Raw genomic sequence first — 20120 nt, 5'->3', positions numbered from 1 at the left:
TTTAGCAGGCCGTTGATTTCACGGAGGGAGGGAGGGAGGAGAAAATGAATGCAAAACAAATCTGGTCTATTTCTTGTTTTTATCCACTTCATCTATCTTTATACATCTTGCTGGCAGCAGACGGTACAGTACGACTGCTAGCCATCATCATCTCCTGGGTGCTCGGCAGAAGACCGTGCAGTACAACTGCCGGCAGGACTGAATCGCCATGAGACAAAACTTAAAAGGGAAATGATCTAGCTGAGTCACTCCTATGTCTGCCTAGGCACCCGTGACCGACCTCACCGAGGTCGGCTAAAAGAGCACCCTGGAATACGGCAACAATGGCTACCAGTCATACTGCACTGTCTGCTGCCAAGAGGCAATGAGCTGCTGCTGTGTAGCAATGCAGTACCATGTCTGCCCGCACCCAGGAGACATACAGTGACGGTGAACTGAGCGGGCTCCATGCTTGCTGTCATATGGCGTCTGCAAGGGTAAGCCAGGAAAAAAGGCGCGAAACAATTTTCTGCGGTTGCTTTCACGGAAGGAAGGGGGGGGCCTGACAACATGTACCCAGAACCACCCGCGACAATGTTTTTGCCCCATCAGGCATTGGGATTTCTACCCAGAAGTCAAATGGGTGGCGGAGACTGCAGGAACTGCGGGATAGCTACCCACAGTGCAACGCTCCTTAAGTCGATGGTTGCCTCGATACTGTGGACACACTTCGCCGACTAAATGCACTTAAAGAATTTGTGTGGGGACACACACAATCGACTGTATAAAAATGCTTTCTACAAAACCTACTTTTATACATTTGAACTAATTTCGTAGTGTAGACATACCCCAAGTGAGGTCTGAATTAGTCCAAGGATTTGTTGTTCCAGTTTGGCAGACACTGACAGCTAGCTGCAGACAGAATTGAATGGTGCAATTTGCCTGCCTTTTGTACCAATGAACAAGGGAAGTTGGGAATTTAAAAATAAAAAAATCACTTGCAAACAAGCATTTTTCAATGCTTTAGACTTTTTTTCCCCTACATGTGATGTACCTACTTAATTGCAGGGAAAAATTCTATTTTCCATCTCCTCATGTGGGGGAGAATGTTAATGACATGACCTGTTCTTGATTAAAGTGATACTCTCAAGGTTGGCGTATCCTAAATTAGACCTACCCTTACATCAAGTTCTAAAGTCCCTGTGATTCTCTGCACATTTTATTTTTTCCAAAACAAATGATTCATCACTGTGTTTTCATTAAAATAAATCACTACCAGCAGCACAGCTCTCTTAACAAGCAAAGAAATATGAGAGAACGTGGGGGCAAGGGCACCCAAAAGAAAAAAATTTGATAAAAGGAGAGAGATTACTGTCAAGTTTCCAGAAGGTTATGGACAACCATCCTTAAGAAATTAAACGCTGTGGGGATAAAAAGGTGAACCTGTCCTTTCCATCATAATGAGAAGTATTAATATGTCAATTACATTTCTGATGTAAAATATTTTTAAAGGATTTTTCACAAAATTGAAGGACAGGATCAGATGTGAACAGGAGAAAATGTACTTACTATTGTGGGTTGAATTACAGTAGTTTTTCCATGCAAAGCTTTGTGGAGTATTATCCTTAATAAGAAATGTTCTTATAAAAAAAATTGTCCTTAAATCAAGCGATTTATGAGAAATGCCATGTGCCGTATTTTTTAGAGATGTTTATGTTTTCATGGCAAAATTATATAATCTTTTGTTTGCTAATAACATAATTGTTATGGACTTGACCCTAAAAAGTGGTGTGCCTTCAATTACCATAGACTTTGCTGGCCATTGAGGATGTTCAGCTGCTCTCAAGAGATACTCAGCACTCCGCTGGATTGGGACCTAAGCCAGTGTCTCTGAAGTTTTATTGTTCACGTGATGATAGCTAAGGGGTAAAAGTAAAAATCCCTCTTCCAGGCTTGGTTCAGTCACCATTATAATCTAATCTAATACTATCGTACTATCCTTGGCTCCTAAGCTTGCAGACTTGGTGTCATTTTTGATTCCTCCTCAAATAGCCACAATCTCCATATGCCTAATTTTGAGCAAAGTTTGAAGCAATTCTTATTTTATCTGATCCTGTTTGCCCCTTTCTACGGAAGAAAAATTCCCTTAATTATACTCACACTGTGTTTTGACTAGGGCTGTCAAGCAATTAAAAAAATTAATTGTGTAATTAATCATGCTGTTAAACAATAAGAGAATACAATTTATTTAAATATTTTTGGATGTTTTCTACATTTTCAAATATATTGATTTCAATTACAACACAAAATACAAAGTGTAGAGTGCTCACTTTATATTTATTTTTATTACAAATATTTGCACTGTAATAAAAGAAAAAGTATTTTTCAATTCACCTAATACAAGTACTGTAGTGCAATCTCTTTATCATGAAAGTTGAACTTATAAATGTTTTTATGTACAAAAAAACCCTGCATTCAAAAACAAACCAATGTAAAACTTTAGAGCCTACAAGTCCACTCAGTCCTACTTCTTTTTCAGCTAATCATTCAGACAAACAAGTTTGTTTACATTTGCAGAAGATTTTCTGCCTGCTTCTTGTTTATGTCACCTGAAAGTGAGAACAGGCGTTTGCATGGCACTGCTGTAGCCGGCATCGCAAGATATTTACATGCCAAATGTGCTGAAGATTTATATGTCGATTAATGCTTCAACCACCATTCCAGAGTTACATGCGTCCATGCTGATGACGAGTTCTGCTCAATAACAATCCAAAGCAATGCCGACCGACGCATGTTCATTTTCATCATCTGAATCAGATGCCACCAGCAGAAGGTTGATTTTCTTGTTTGGTGGTTTGAGTTCTATAGTTTCCACATCAGAGTGTTGCTCTTTTAAGACTTCTGAAAGCATGCGCCACAGCTCGTCCCTCTCAGATTTTGGAAGGCACTTCCGATTCTTAAACTTTGGGTCAAGTGCTGTAGCTATCTTTAGAAATTTCACGCTGGTACCTTCTTTGCATTTTGTCAAATTTGCAGTGAAAGTGTTCTTAAAATGAACAACATGTGCTGGGTCATCATCCTAGACTGCTATAACATGAAATATATGGCAGAATGCAGGTAAAACAGAGCAGGAGACATACAATTCTCTCCCAAGGAGTTCAGTCACCAATTTAATTAACACATTATTTTTTTAACAAGTGTCATCAGCATGGAAGCATGTCCTCTGGAACGATGGCCGAAGCATATGAATCTTTAGCCGATCTGGCACATAATTATCTTACAACGCCAGCTACAACAGTGCCATGTGAATGCCTATTCTCACTTTCAGACATTGTAATTAAGAAGTGGGCAGCATTATCTCCCATAAACGTAAACAAAGTTGTTTCTCTTAGTGATTGGCTGAACAAGAAGTAGGACTGAGTGAATTTGTAGGCTCTAAAGTTTTACATTATTTTGTTTTTGAGTGCAGTTATGTAACAAAAAATACATTTGTAAGTTGCACTTTCATAATAAAGAGATTGCACTACAGTATTTGCATGAGGTGAATTGAAAAAATACTATTTCTTTTGTTTATCGTTTTTACTGCGCAAATATTTGTAGTAAAAAATAATATAAAGTGAGCACTGTGCACTTTGTATTCTGTATTGTATTCTGTGTTGTAATTGAAATAGATATATTTGAAAATGTAGAAAAATATCAAAAATATTTAATATATTTCAATTTGTATTCTATTGTTTAACAGTGCAATTAATCACGGTTAATTTTTTTAATCGCAATTAATTTTTTTGAGTTAATCGTGTGAGTTAACTGTGATTAATTGACAGGCCTAGTTTTGACAGCTAAAAATTTTCATCTCTAAAAATGTTCCTGTATTCTATAGGCAACATTAAATGGGCAAATTTCACACACCTCCCATCCAGGCCAGGCCACCCCAGGATTCTCACACATGCCCTACGGGGGAAGGCAGGCAGTGTTAGCACAGAAGTCCACCCCCAGAGGAGGGCAGGTTGAGCTTGCTGTTGGAAATACATAGGAGCCCTGCCAGCAGAGACTGCCCAGAGAAAGCACTGAAGCATTTTTGCTTAAAACTTTCCAAAAATAAAGTTATCAGACAGAACATGTCTAGAATATTTCAGCCCATAGTGGTGGGAGGATAGTAAGAATGGAAGTGCTTCTGCAACCTTGAAGTGCCATTCTGCTCTGGATGGTGACTACACAATAATGGCACCACAAACCCTTGAGAAAGACTATGCTTGACTACAGCTGTTTATTTGCTGCCAAATCATCCCACCAGTTTATAAAGAAAATAGGCGGAGAATCCTATCAAGCTATTTCTAGAGGCACTTTCCAGGTCAGAACTCTACGGTCACTATAGCATTTGCTGCCCACTGTAATAGACAGTTCTGAAACAAATTCAATGTAACCTTTAGACTTATGAAACCAGAGCTTGTTTGGCTTTGCCTTTTCTGTTTGTACCAACTTTGTTGAATAGCTAGTTAATAATTTTTAAAAAAAAACCCACACAACCTACTTTCCAGCGGGGATGGGTTGTTTTAACAATCCTGCTTTATATAGAATCATAGGAATGGAAGGGACCTCGAGAGGTCATCTAGTCCAGGAAGGACTAGTATTATCTAGACCAGCGTTTCTCATATGAGGCCACCAGGAGCTTTTAGTGCAGCCACGACAGCCTCCTGGGTGGTGATGGGGGGGGGGAAGTATCAGCCCCTCCTCCTCTCTCTTTATTGCTCCTGGATGCACCGCCTGCACCACCTCTAGAGAGGGGCACAGCACTGCAGGAGCAAGGTGAGTTCTTGACCCACGTTGTGGGGAGGGGTTTTGGACGGCAGGCTCCAGCGGCAGGAGTTCAGGAATCTGGCCATGAGGCCCAGGGCTCTGACTGCGGGGCAGCAGGTACTGACTCCCACTGGCTCTGGCCACGCAGCCCTGGCCTCCAGCTGTGGGACTTCAGCCTCTGTCCCCTGGTTCCAGCTGTACAGCAGCAGGTGCTGGCTCCCGGCTCCAGTCCTGGGCTTCGGCCGTGCAGTTGCAGGCACCAGCCACAGGTGCCAACCCCAGGCCCAGCTGCAGGCTGCAAGCATGGGGCTTTGGGCTCCAACCCCTGGCTCTGGCCAGAGGGCAGCAGGTGCTGACCCCTGCCTCCAGACATGGAGCTTCAGTCAGCCTCTGGCCCCCAGTTCCGGCCATGCGGTGGCGGGTGCTGGCCCCGGACTCCAGCTATGTGGCCCAACCCCTAGTGCTGATCCCCTGCCCCGGCTGCACGGCAGCAGTCATCGACCCACAGCTCTGTTCCCTGGCTCCAGGCCACACTGTGGTGGGAGCTGGCCCCAGGTGCCAACCCCTGGCCGTGCAGCAGCGAGCACTGGCTCGTGGCTCCAGCCATGCACTCCTGGGCTCTGGCACCCAGCTCCGGACTCTGGCCCTGCAGCAGCAGGCACTGGCCCTGGGTGCTGACCCACAGCTCTGGCTGCATGGCAGCGGACTCCAATTGCTGGCTCCAGCCACACATTTCCTGTCCCCAGCTCCGGGTTCTGGCTGTGGGCACTGAGCCCTGGCCACATGGCAGCAGACAACAGGCCCTGGCTCTGGCCATGCAACAGTGGGGCTCATCACCCACTCCCATTGCCCCTGGCCCCCACTGCCTCCCATGGCCCTGTATCCATCCCTCCTCCTCGGCCCACCCAGGACCCTGCTGCCTTCCTGGCCTGACATACATCCCCCCATTACCCCGGGCCCCCGCTGCCTCCCCCGAACCCGCATCCATCCCCCACATTGCCCCGGGGCCTCCACTGCCTCCCCCTTCCCCCCCCCATCCAGCACTTAATGAGTCCTGGGGCTTGCTGAGAAAAGTGATGTTAACAAACATGCAAGTATCTCTTTTCACAGCAGACTTACTAGCTATCTGTGAAAAGAGATATTTGTATGTTTGTTAATATCACTTATCATTTTTCATAGCTGTGATATTAACAAATATACAAATATCACTTTCCACAGCAAGCCCCAGGACCCACTAAGCTCTGGATGGAGGGGGGCCGAAAGGGAAGGCAGCATTATTTTTGTTGTTCAGTCTGCCAAAAAAAACCCCTACAAATACACATCCAAATCATTGTAATGTATTTCTGTGCATATTTAATTGTTTTTCCTAAAGTTAATTAAGTATTTTAGGGAAAAAGTGTCAGTATGGCCACCAGTGAGAGTGGCCACTCTGAGGCCGCCAAAAAATTTGTTGCGAGAACCCCTGATCTAGACCATCCCTGAGAGTTGTTTGTCTAACCTGCTCTTAAAAGCCTCTAATGACAGAGATTTAACTACCTTGACAGGAAGTTTTTGCTAATGTCCAATGTAAACAGACATTGAACAGAACTGGATCCAGAACTGATCCCTGTGGGACCTCACTCTCTATGCCCTTCCAGCTTGACTGTGAACCACTACTCTCTGGGAACAGTTTTCCAATTGCTTCTGCACCCATCTTATAGTAGCTCCATCTAGGTTGTATTTCCCTTGTTTGTTTATGAGAAGGTCATGCAATACAGTATCAAAAGCCTTACTAAAGTCAAGATATACCACATCTACCGCACCCCTTCCTCCCCCCGCCCCCCCCCCTCAATCCACAGGGCTTGTTACCCTGTCAAAGAAAGCTATCAAGTTGGTTTGACGTGATTTGTTCTTGACAAATCCATGCTGACTGTCACTTATCACCTTATTATTTTCTAGGTGTCTGCAAACTGATTGCTTAATTATTTGCTCCATTATCTTTCCGGGTGCTGAAGTTAAGATGACTGGTCTGAAATTCCCTGGGTTGTCCTTATTCCTCTTTTTATAGATTGGCACTATATTTACCCTTTTCCAGTCCTTCCACAACTTTTCAAAGATAGTCGCTAATGGCTCAGATATCTCCTCAGTCAGCTCCTTGAGTATTATAGGATGTATTTCATCAGGCCGTGGTGATTTGAAGACATCCAACTTGTCTAAGAAATTTTTAACTTTTCTTTCCCTATTTTAGTCTCCAATCCTACTTCATTTTCACTGGCATTCATTAAGTTAGATGTCCAATTGCTACTAAACTTTTTGGTGAAAACTGAAACATAAAAGCCATTTAACACATCTTCCACTTCCACATTTTCTGTTATTGTCACACCTGGCTCTGATCAGTGTGGTCCCTGTTTCTATGTAGTTGATGTTTGTCGGTCTGGAGTGCGCTCTCTCTCTCACTTCTTCTCCTTGTAATATGAACAGTCTCCAGTTACGCAAGATTTGGGGGTAGGGAGGAGGAGGAGAGCACTAATGCGGGCTAGCAGTTACCTTTCAAACTACAGCAGTATCTTCTGACGAGTGGGCTACTGGCTCTTATTAGAGACCTCACACACCACACTTTGGTGAACTTAATATGCATATATCTTCTAGCATACCTCTCAGAAAACCCAGATTGTGCATTTTTGACTCTGCCTTTGATCTCCAGAAGTAAAATGATCTGCTTAGTGATAGTAATATACTGCTGTTACCTTTACATTACAAGAAAGAGAATGGTGCTGCATAGAGAGGGAGGGCAGCTTTGAAACACCTGTCATACTGAAGAACATCTGGACCGAAAGCTAATGGTGCCATGATTTGCATACATTCCAAATGATGCATCTTTAAGCGATTTATCCAATAAGACAGCTAATTGTAAAAAATCCTATTTTTATTCTCATTGTCAATGCTCTTACGGAGCTAAAATTCAATGAAGTTGTTAAAAGCTGACACGGTTGAACAACAAGCTTTTATAATAAAACACCAGTTTGAATTCCACACCACATTTTTTCAAATATCAGTGATGATTATAGTTTCAAAAATAGCTTATCCTACTGGGCATGGAGGAGGATAATTTCAGAGTAGTTTGCCAGGCTATTGAAAATAGTAACTGATATGCTTGCCTAATGCCTGGGAAGTGTTCTGCTCTTGAAGCCAATTTAAATACCACAAGAAAGAGTTATAATGTTGAGGTGAAAGAAAACAGTATTGTGTTTCTTCAAAAGTGCCCCACTTTTTTGATTGTCTGCCTGTCTATCCATCCATCCTCCACACTCACTCACATCATCAATTGATGTATACAACCAGGTCAGAAGAGCTACTTCATTCTTTTCAGTAGAGCTATTCTCTATTAATGAATTGGACTTGACATTTATAAACAGAAGATATTTATTTGATTAACAAAATCCTTTTGATTTCAATGTAGGATGCCCAGTGAAGGGCATTGTATAATAAATGTATAGACCAATAACGTTCTCATGCATGAGAGAGTTGTTGAGATCTTTTTTTGCTGTGAAGTCAGATAAAGAGAAATCAAATTATGTTCTTATGTCATAATGAAATAAAACAGAGCTCTTTACTATTGATGGGTGAAGGGCATTTGAAAAACAGCAGGCACTTCTAAAGATGCACGATGTGTTGGGAACAAAGAGGGAAAAGAAAGACCCCAATCCAGCAAAGCATGTAAGCATATGTGTAACTTTAAGCACATGAGTAGTCCCATGGAAGTCAGGACCAGATCCTCAAAGGTATTTATGCTCCCAATGTTCATTGAAATCCATTTGAGGATCGGGTCTTAATTTTCAAAAGCAGTGATGAGCACTAGCTCATATTTTATGTCATAAAAATGTAGCATCAGGTTTGGGGAAGATGTCCGAATGTGATCAGACAAATACAAAGATGCATGAGCATATTGACTGAAGTATGTGTAGAGGGTAGATACTTCAGTTCCAGTGTATGTATGGCCTAGTCCAGGGGTAGGCAACCTATGGCACGCGTGCCAAAGGCGGCCCGTGAGCTTATTTTCAGTGGCACTCACACTGCCCGGGTCCTGGCCACCAGACCGGGGGGCTCGGCATTTTAATTTCGTTTTAAATGAAGCTTCTTAAACATTTAAAAAACTTTATTTACTTTACATACTACAATAGTTTAGTTATATATTAAAGACTTATAGAAAGAGACCTTCTAAAAATGTTAAAATGTATAACTGGCACGCGAAACCTTAAATTAGAGCGAATAAATGAAGACTCGGCACACCACTTCTGAAAGGTTGCCGACTCCTGGCATAGTCTGCACTAAAAAGTTAGGTTGACCCAGCTATCCCAGGTATAGACAGTGCTCGGTCAACAGAAGCATTCTTCAGTCAACCTAGCTACTGCCGGTGAGGGAGGTGGATTACCTATGCCGATGGGAGAGCCCCTCCTGTCAGCATAAGAAATGTTGACATGGAAGCACTACAGCAGTGCAGCTGCACCACTTCAAGTAGCACTTCAAGTGTAGGCAAGCCCATAATCTAATCATGGTTCCATTCTCTCATCTGTGAAATCCTGATGTTACTGTACTACAGTGACTACTGCTGACTGTGGCAGAGGTTCTAAGGGGAAAAATCCTACACAGTAGTATTCTTTTGTACCAGCTGGAAATTGGTACCATCATATTGTGATGCTTCCCCAGGGGTACTCAGGGCTGTGAAGCACTTTGCTACCAACTGGCCTTAGCATGAGGAAGCCTTGTCTGTGCCTGCTCAGAGTCCCCTCCACTGCCATGGGCAACACAAACACTCTCCCCTAAGACTATGCATGTCCCACTCTGATTCTACAGGTTGGCAATAGGCACACTCCAACCCCCAAGCCCTCTGAGGTCTCCCTGGACCGTCCAGCCCCTGTTCACTGGACGCTCAAAGTGTTCACAGATTCACTGATCCCAAAGGAATAGTACAACCCATCTTACAGGTACACCTCAGACCACTGTTCCCCTTGACACACAGCACTTAGGTAAGTTTATAGTGAAAACAAATAAGTTAGTTCAACGAAGCAGAGAAATTTGAATGATAGCAAGTAGAAGTACTGGAAGAAAATACATAAAATCAAATCATAACACATTCTAGAACCTAGGCTTAATTAACAAGATCCTTGTGTCTAATAAAGTATTACCAACACTTTCCAGCCACACAGGCTATGATCCCTTTTTCATGAGACAAGTCACACTGTCAGCTTCTCTCCTATGTGAAAAATCTAGACTGTACCTCTGCACTCCCAGGTATACCCCAGACTCGATTGTCTTTACTGGTAAACAGGATCCCCTCCTGCTGTTTATTTCTTCCTGTAAATATTGCAGTGGGTATTGGGCTCAGGATGCAAATAGGCCTGCATTGTGAGACATACAATGTCCAATACACATGACCAGACAGAGCTAAGTATCTACTACTTCCTGTTTGAAAGGAACCTGTTGAAGTCATGTCACCTCTTGGTTATCTGCCTTAACTTCAAGTCTTTGAGAATATAATTTCCAGTATAGATCTCTAACTCCTTAATTATTATCCATATGTACATTTTGAAATGATTGGGGTGATGAGTGGGCTACTGGCTCTTATTAGAGACCTCACACACCACACTTTGGTGAACTTAATATGCATATATCTGATCCAGTGGATCCCTATTAACACCCTATGAATCCCCTTTCCCTCAGCCAGTTGGCACCAAAAGGTTCCTGGGTCACACATGACTACTGATTATTCTGCATGGTATCAAATAGATTTGTGAGATTCAAGGCATGGGTGTCCTTACTGTAATTCATTTCAGCAGGGAGCAAGTTTTCAAAATATTCACTTGTGGGTTAACAGTGATAGTACAGTGCTAGCCTTAGGCATTGTGCCTTCAGCACAACCATGTTAGCTGCAAGAAGTTTATTAATTGTTCTGGAATGAAAGATTGAGGGCCTGATTCTCTACAGCCTTGTACCTTTGACAGTGCAAAGTGGATGTAAATGCTAATTGAGCCCATTCTTAAGTGTTTTGCTGACTCAGGGCCCAATGACAACTCCTTCTGTTGTTGCCACGTTTAAACCCTGGAAAGCTGCTGCAATAATAATTAGTTAAATTAACAATAATTTCCACATTTGTCATCCTCAGAACACTTTATAAACATTAACTACTGTGAAGCAAGTAGTTATGATCCCCATTTTACATATAGGATAACTGAAGCAGAGAGGTTAAGTGAGTTCCCAAGACCCCACAAAGCCGTAGTGTCAGCACTTGGACTGGAACTCAGGAGTTCCTGGCTTCTAGTCCCATGATCTGACATCCCCATGTGCTCAGTCTTTCCTATGCTTGGTCCTCAGCTCTAAATATCTCTGGCTTCATCACCCTCAGCAGTGGGAGACAGAACTGGTATTCATTCTTTATATCAATCGATTATGATTTTAATACGTCCCTTGTCCTTAAATCAAGTGATATGCAGCCATGGCAATTATCTTAATAGTACTCACTTTTCTAGGACTAGTAGCAGCCGTGTTAGTCTATATTCGCAAAAAGAAAAGGAGTACTAGTGGCACCTTAGAGACTAACCAATTTATTTGAGCATAAGATTTCGTGAGCTACAGCTCACTTAATCGGAGCTTATGCTCAAATATATTGGTTAGTCTCTAAGGTGCCACTAGTACTCCTTTTCTTTTTTCTAGGACTACCTGTCATAAGAACCTAAGAATTACCATACTGAATGAGACCTAAGGTTCACCACTATTCTGTCTGACAGAGGCCACAATGCTTCAGAAGAAGGCATATGAACCCCACAGTAGACAGACAAGGGGTAATGATGATTCTCTGAACTAGCCAAGTGGGGAAGCAGAGAAGTGTGATATAAATGGGTATTTCTATTCAGACTGCCTTGCTAGTTCTATTTATCTGAAATTATGGGAGATAACTCCTTTGGAAATCCTAATGGTCAGCTGTGGTGTATTTCTTTTTGGATGCTGTGCGTATGACCACTAAATATCTTCTCCCTATCTCTGCATCTCTGCTTGAGTTTTTCTAACCAAAATAATATCTTAGGTGTAGCTGCTTTAGTATCACAAGAGGTGCAGCCCAGCCAGACCAGTTGTTCAAAAATGTTGGCAGGTTAAATTGGCTACAAGTCAGTATAATACCTGCCAAATCATATAAACGGTTAAACTCTCAACTTCTCACATTCACCACCTAGAAATTGTTTGAATGGGGAATAAGTCATTGGATATGCAAGCACAAAGAATGCAGGATGTTTAAAATTCCATATAATAAACACTGATACCTCGAGGGCTTAGTTTCAGAGCAGTTCTAGATGTTCATTCACATTGGTAATAACAGTAAGAAACAAGCCAGCTACAGTGTCACCAACATCTACTAAGCCAAATGTCCTAATGAAAAAGTACAAAGATGTATTTCCCAGGAAACTGCTCTAATCCATAAAGTACAAGAGTAAAATGGACATTATAGCTCTTGTAATACATACTCCCAGGGGGTGGGGGAAGGCGGGAGGAACACAGTTGCACTGTGTGGACCAACTAGCTAAGGAGAATGACACTGAAACATTTAGGCATCTCCAGGTGCCTGAAATAAGCCTCCATCATACTGTTTATGAGCCACTGAGCTACACGTAAGGGCTCCTTTCTAAAACTTATCCTATGTGGCATCTGTGTATGGACCAATAGAAGCACTGCACTGAGAATTCTAAATGATGTAACATTCATATATGGGACAGTTGTGACAGTAAATTTCATCCAGGAGATGTTCTGGTGCCCGAAGTGATTCTGTCTGAGAGTGTGTGTGGTTTTTTCAAACTGCAGGATGCCATAACAGAGGAAAAGCTTCAAAGGGTGAAAGAGCGATTCATGTCTGCCTATGATGTCACTGCAGATGGACGTTTACAAATACACGAGGTAAACTCCCAAAATATCTCTTTTCTGAAAGGCAGTGAAATTAGAAAATGGATCATGCATAATTGGGAAATTGGGGGGGAAGTGGGGGACACAGAGATAAGCCAGGTTGTATGTAAATTTCAAATTGCTTGCTCAAAGTATAATTTACATGGAAACATGTTCATCTTTTATTTTCTGCATAGCATCATGTAAGTTTGCTCTAATCTTTACCTGCCTCTTTTAGCTTGCATATATGATCTTGCCAGAGGATGAGAACTTTCTGCTGCTTTTCCGACGGGAAACACCCTTGGACAACAGTGTGGAGTTTATGCGGGTGTGTGTCTTTTGCCTTCATCCCTTGTATGTTGCTGTCAATTATTCCGAATGGCACCTATAAGCAGACTCTTATTTAAAGTAGATTAGTATATTGGACATCTGTGGAATTTTGTACAAATTCATGTTCAGTAAGGAAAACAGTGTTATTTTTGAAGGCTGCATTTTCTTAGCTGTTGAAGTTGTGCACATTCTGGTAGGAATGCTCAAAAGACAGAGATACCATAGATAGGCTGGGCAAAACCAGGAGATGCATATAGTAGATGCTTGCACTTTGCAGACTTTCTTAAAGATACATGTCCATTTTCTCCAGAGATGAAAGGTTTCTATAGCAACCCACTGAACAGTTTAACCCTTTAGAGAGCTGGGGTCAGATCCTTGGCTCTATCATTTGTGCACTGGACAAAGATCAGTGGGGGTTGGCAAAGAAGGTTTTGAGCCACCTTGGTACTGGCACTCTTCTCTGATTCTGGAGATGTCAGTTTAGTTCCAAGGCACAATTTAGAGTGGATTGAGGAATCTGTTAAGTGGCTGTGGGGTGGGGCTGTGGACAGCCAGTGCAATTCTGTCAGTCGGGGAGCACTGGGGCATAGGGATGCCCTTGGAATGCCTCCTTTTCCTTGCCACACTCCTGCACAAGGGGGGCCAGGAAGGAAGCAGAGTGAGAGCCATTATGGCAACTCTAGACCACCCAAGGAGTTCCCCTACATTTGGGGAAATCAAGTGGCCTGATCTACCAGCTTTTGAACAGCTTCACAAATCTGGGGGAGGATTTGGTCCTATATTCTTGGCATTGCTAGCTGCTGCAGAAACTCTATATCAGCCTTGCAACACTCATGAAAATTGACCAGCCCAGACAAAATCTACTTGCTTCCCTTTATTAGGATGATGGTTATAACAAAAGACATTACACTTGCTCATTAAAATTACTTGCCTACAAAAAACAAAAATACCCCACCTGGGTGAATAGCCAAACAGTATTTTGCAAGGCTTCTTCATAGACATTGAGCGACTTACTCCTATAGGAAAAGCTCCAGAGTAGTGAGAGCTTTTAAAAGCCATTATTAAAAAAAACTTTATTTTTAAATATATTCCTCTACTCAAAGGCTTGATTTCCAAACTGAATATATAATCTTGATTGACATGTAAATTGGGTGTCTGTGGACACAATGACCAGTTATGCATCATTTACACAGGCAAATTACCACTTTGAGTATGCAACCATGATGTCTTTGTGCACAAATTAGGTACACAATTTTGATCAGGTTCTCAGTCTGATTATATTTTTCCTTTATAGAAAGAGACTGTCTGTAATAAATAGCTGATTGCAGATTTTTTTTCCACAGTGTGCTATACACTGTTCTGTCAACATCAAAATAAGAGTAAAAAACACTGTATGTGAATTATTTTACTTTGTCCATAGTGAATTAAGTACTCAATAATATGGCTATATGCAAATTATGGAACTGAGTGAGATGTGACCTAGATAAGATATGTATGAGATAATCAACTTCTTTGATGATTAAGTGCAAAATTCATGTGGTCTTACCAATTTTTCCCCTCCAGATTTGGCGCAAATATGATGCTGATAGCAGTGGATTTATTTCAGCTGGCGAGCTCAAAGTAAGTTATTTTAATCCTCTCTTTGGGCCTGATCTATAACCCACTGAAATCAATGGGAGTCTTTCCACTGGCTTTAGTAATTCCACTGCCTTTTCGTGAGCTTGATAAATGGCATTTTAAAATTGTTCTGTAGCCATCAATCACTAGAAAACACACTGGCTGTAATTATAGCTGCTGGATCTGTGGTTCTCTTGCATGGCTGTGTGAGGAACTGACCAGTAGATCCTCTTATTTGTGGACCGGCTGAGCTCACCTTTGTGCCTCACTTCTTCCCCCCATCCCTGGGTTTACATCCCTTCCCACCCACCCCCCAATCACCTCTGGGCTGCTGTAGAGACAACCACCAGAGCACTTCTCCATATCTTACAAATGTGCACAGTCCCTAGCCCACCTCCCCTCTCCAACCCCTGCAGAACAGAGCCACAGCAGTTCCATTTTATTAACTAGCTAATTACTGTTGTGCCTATTAATAAATGGTTTTCTGTGCCTGCAAAGGTGGGGGCAGGATTTGGCTCAACATTTATTTCATTTTCAGGCCCAAGTCCGATTCAGGAAAGCACTTAATCAAACGCTTCACTTTTCACCATGTTCAGATCTATCCTTGGTCTGCAAAGCACTTGGGCAGCAAATTCGGCCATGAATCTGGGTCACATGCCATCTGACTAACTCCAATGTATTGCCATCTTTTGACTTGTGAGCCATTGGACCGATGCTTCGAATTCTTCAGCTTAATGTTGAGGGTCTGTCAGCAGCCAATGCAGAGTCATTAGTCCTTAGCCACTCGTCACAGTACCGACGTAATTTGTTTGCAAGAAACTTACGTTGCTTTCAGCATAGCAAGACGTTATGGTACTGATGACTTTGGCCTCATCTCACACTCCCCTGATGTTTCAGATGGGTTTCTCTAACAACTTGTGATGTAGATGCAGTCAACTTCAGACTATGTCGCACATCCTTGACGAGTGCCTGCTGACTTCAACAGCGGGCTACTGGCTCTTCACCTGGCTGATGATGATGCTATCAAATGGCTGGGCACACTGTGCAGATGCTGAGAGAGATCATGTGTTTATGCTTAAGTGTGGATTTAGGTGATTAAACACCTTTAAAAGTCTGGTCCTAAGTGCTTTGTTGAGTTGGGGCCATAATGATTTAAGTTTATTTGGAAAGTAAAGTGTTTGGGAAGTAATAAATATCACTTACCAAAAAAAATACACTGTCCCCTCATACAGCTGATCCTCTAATTCACGGTTCCCTTATGTCTGTTATGGGAGTATCTGATTATTTTAAAATGTATTTTAACACTACATATCAACTAAAAAAACCAAAAGATCAAACAAATTTAAATTAAATTGAAGCCAATGGAACTACTCATGTACTCAGAGTTAGGCATGTGTTTAAGTAAATTGCTGAATTGGGGCCTCAGTTTTTAATATTATTCCTTGAACTCCAAAGGGTAAAGTCTATTACTCTGATTCTTTTCTGTCAATAGGACTTCCTGGGAGATCTCTTTTTGCAGCACAGAAAGATAATTCCTGAGGCAAAGCTGGAAGAATACACTGATACAATGGTAAGCAAAGAGAGTATCATTTATTGTGACTAGAATTTCAGACAAATCAAACTCTGTCTAAACTTGCTCAAAAGTTCAGCTAAGGAGCTACCTTCATATTTACACAACCTAGACCCAACCCTCAGCTCCCTCTCCCTGCATAGACGCTGTCTCTCCCAACCCACACACAGACTTTCAGATCTCTTGTTCCTTAAAACCCACAATGCACTGCTAGTTCCCTTCTTCACCCCACATCCTTGCAGGCTTTCCAGCTCCTTCCCTTCCTCCCTCCAGCCATCATGTAATCCTCAACTTGCTACTGGTAACAGCTTTTTGGGTAAGCAGCGGCATTTTGAAATTCACTAATCTAAGCCTGATCTTCAGGAATGAACACACACATACTTGTAATCATTGGTGGTTACGATGTATCCACAACATTGTGGCTGCAAGCAGGCATTTGTATATGCAAAATGGGTAGTTGTGTGCATAACATATGTACCCATCTGCTTGCATAATCAGCCACTTTGTATGCACAAATGTGGGTTTTATGCAAACAACTTAGGTTCCCACATTTGAAAATTGTGTGCGGTGGGGAGGGTGGGGAGGGGTGTGTGTGTGTGAGAGAGAGCATAAGAAACAAACTCAGAGAAAAATAGTTCATTTCTGATGTCAGTAATGAAGTGGATGATGTCATCCGAGTTCCATCAAAGGCTTCAACTAATACTACTTTCATAAACAATTTGTGACATATTCATAAGCACCCATGACTTCAAATTAGACCATTTATATCTAACTCGAGAACTAATTTAACTTCCTTTTGTTTTACTATCAAATCTCACATGTCCACTTATGACCGTACCTTTCAACTCCCCCACAAAAGGGATGAAATCAGACTGCAGAAGCAATTTTATAGCAAAAATAACTTGAAAATTGAAAATAAAAATCCCCACAATTAGCATGAAAGTCTTTTCAGGAGAGATTTCTGGCAGCAAATAGCTTTTGCAAGGCTCCATTAAGATTTACTTCCCTGATGAGTACTCTGAGCAACAGGTGGAGAGTAAGCAATTTGAAATTTGTAGACAATGGTTGGCTCATAGCCTCTGACTTATTTTCCCTTCCTATGAGTTTCCCCCATAATTTCCCAAGACACAGTAACTGCCATTGCACACAATATGATTGCCAACACAACAGGTGCAGTTAGATAGTAATACAATTGAGAAGAAACATGGTACAGTGGTTCAAGCATGGGGTGGGACTCAGAAGTTATCTGGTTTCTATTCTTAGATGCTCTACTGTCTTGCTGTGTGTCCTTGGACAAGTAATTTAACATCTCTGTACTTCAGAGTAAGATTCAACTTGGAAAAATGGCTGCTTTAGTGTATTTGGAGATATATAATCTGAAATGCAAATATGCAAAGTTTCAGAGTAGCAGCCGTGTTAGTCTGTATTCGCAAAAAGAAAAGGAGTACTTGTGGCACCTTAGAGACTAACAAACTTATTTGAGCATAAGCTTTCGTGAGCTACAGCTCACTTCATCAGATGCAAAGTGTGAGCCATTAATGATGGCTTGGAATCTTGATGGCTCCCATTAACCAGGACAATTGGTTGTAAATGGCTCTGTTTACTTGTAAGTCTTCCTGTATACCTGTGTGCTGGCAAGTGGGTAATGAAGTCTTGAAGTGACATGTGATCATGTCACCTGAACTGGAATCCATCTTTAACCTGGTGCTTTTCCATTTAGAAAGAGGGGTGGGAACCCAGAGAGGGACAAAGGATTCCTGCCTTGTGCAAAAGATATATAAGGGGGTGGAACAGAACAAAGGGGGCTGCAGTCATGAGAAATCCCCTAGCTACCACCTAAGCTGGAACAAGGACTGTACCAGGGGAAAGGATTGGGCCCAGATTAGAAAGGAGTCTGCTCTGTGGAAAAAGAAAAGGAGTACTTGTGGCACCTTAGAGACTAACAAATTTATTTGAGCATAAGTGTTAGTCTCTAAGATGCCACAAGTACTCCTTTTCTTTTTGCGGATCCAGACTAACACAGCTGCTACTCTGAAGTCTGTGGAAGAAACTTATTGGAACATCTCTGAGGGTAAGATTTTATCTATATTCAGTTTCTTAATGTATTAGGCTTAGACTTGCATGTTTTATTTTATTTTGCTTGGTAACTTACTTCGTTCTGTCTGTTATTACTTGGAACCACTTAAATCCTACTTTTTATATTTAATAAAATCACTTTTTGCTTATTAATTTACCCAGAGTAAGTAATTAATTCCTGGGGGAGCAAACAGCTGTGCATATCTCTCTATCAGTGTTATAGAGGGCAGATAATGTATGACAATTTACCCTGTATAAGCTTTATACAGAGTAAAACAGATTTATTTGGGGTTTGGGTCCGATTGGGAACTGGGTATCTGGGTGCTAGAGACAGAAGCACTTTCTAAGCTGTTTTCCGTTAAGTCTGAAGCTTTGGGGGGATGTGGTTCAGACCTGGGTCTGGGTTTGCAGCAGGCTAGGGTGTCTGACTCAACAAGGCAGGGTTCTGAAGTCCCAAGCTACCAGGGAAAATGGGCTCAGAAGTAGTCTCAGCACATTCGGTGGCAGTCCCAAGGGGGTTTCTGTGATCCAACCCGTCACAGATACAACTTGGAAAAATGGCTGCTTTAGTGTATCTGGAGATATATAATCTGAAATCTGCAAAGCAGTTATGCCAGAAGAATTTAGGGTGCTATCTAACAGCAAATTAGACTTGAGTTTGCAATGCAATATTGCAGGGAAAAAAGTCCAATACCGTTTGGGCCTGTAACTTTCTATGATTCTATGAAGTCAGGTGTAGTGTTACAAAAGAGCGTTGTGATAATCCTCCTCTCTGTGATTCTCAGGCAACTGCATCTGGAATATTGTGTTCTGCTCTGGGCATCAAATTACCATAATACTGTTGACAAACTGGAAGGAGTTCAGAGATGAGTAGGCCTGAGGGATTCATTTACTAAGAAAGAATCAAAATATTAATTATGTATAGCTTGACTGTGCTATGACTAAAGGGCACATCGTAACAGTCCACAGATATTTGAAGGGTGTAAATATCTAGAAGGGAGCAAGCATAACTTGGAGTAATGGGATGAAACTAAGAAGGGGAAATTGTATCTGAACATTAGAAAAAATGGCAAATCATTAGGGTATGGAATAGACTCCCTTGGCAAATGATGGAAGCCTTATTTTTTGGCACATTTAAAACTAGACCAGACAAAGTTCTAGTAAGAAAATAATAGGAAACAAACCTGCACTGGCAGGAAGCGAGATTAGCTAACCTAATGTATACCTCTAATCTCTAGATTCTTGGATACAGTTTCCCCATCTGTAAAATGGAGATAATAAACTTTAGCTATTCCACAGTAGTATAGTGGGATTTATTAATTAATCATTGTAAAGTCTTTTGAGATCCTCAAATCAAAGATACTATAGAAATGCAAAATGTGATTATTATTATTAATCATCATGTCTATCTAGAGAGAAAGGGTGATCTTGTAGCTACTGCACTGACCTGGGTTTCAGGAGTTCTAGGTTCAGTTCCTGGGTCTGCCACAGACTTCCATGAGGAAGTCACTTAATTTCTCTGTTCTCTGACTGTAAAATTGGAATAATTATACTTTTTTCCCCATTTGTGTCTATTTAGATTGTAAGGTCTTTGAGGCAGAGACTGCCTCTGCTATGTGTAAGTACAGTGCCTAGCACAATGGCACACTAATCTCACTTGGGGTCCTAAATGCTTCAGTAAAAAATAAATAATAAAAAATAATATCATGGTGTCAATAAAATGTGTGATGATCTAAAAATGTGTGGTTTCAGAGTAGCAGCCGTGTTAGTCTGTATTCGCAAAAAGAAAAGGAGTACTTGTGGCACCTTAGAGACTAGCCAATTTATTTGGTTAGTCTCTCAG

At 41.6% G+C, this 20120-nt stretch overlaps 1 protein-coding gene across 1 annotated transcript in view; it reads left to right on the top strand.

Moving 5' to 3' along the window:
* The window catches only part of SCGN (secretagogin, EF-hand calcium binding protein), a 52437-nt gene that overhangs the window by 13065 nt on the left and 19252 nt on the right, over positions 1–20120 (top strand). The window contains exons 3-6 of the mRNA XM_073329449.1: positions 12607–12699; positions 12923–13012; positions 14578–14634; positions 16124–16201. Coding sequence (XP_073185550.1) covers positions 12607–12699; positions 12923–13012; positions 14578–14634; positions 16124–16201 — 318 coding nt within the window. The remainder of the gene's footprint in view (positions 1–12606; positions 12700–12922; positions 13013–14577; positions 14635–16123; positions 16202–20120) is intronic.

The sequence above is a fragment of the Lepidochelys kempii genome, chromosome 2 (assembly GCF_965140285.1).
Source record: "Lepidochelys kempii isolate rLepKem1 chromosome 2, rLepKem1.hap1, whole genome shotgun sequence".
NCBI classification, from domain to species: domain Eukaryota; kingdom Metazoa; phylum Chordata; order Testudines; family Cheloniidae; genus Lepidochelys; species Lepidochelys kempii.
The sequence above is the reverse complement of the archived record's forward strand: the minus strand, read 5'-3'. Positions and strand labels throughout refer to the sequence as shown.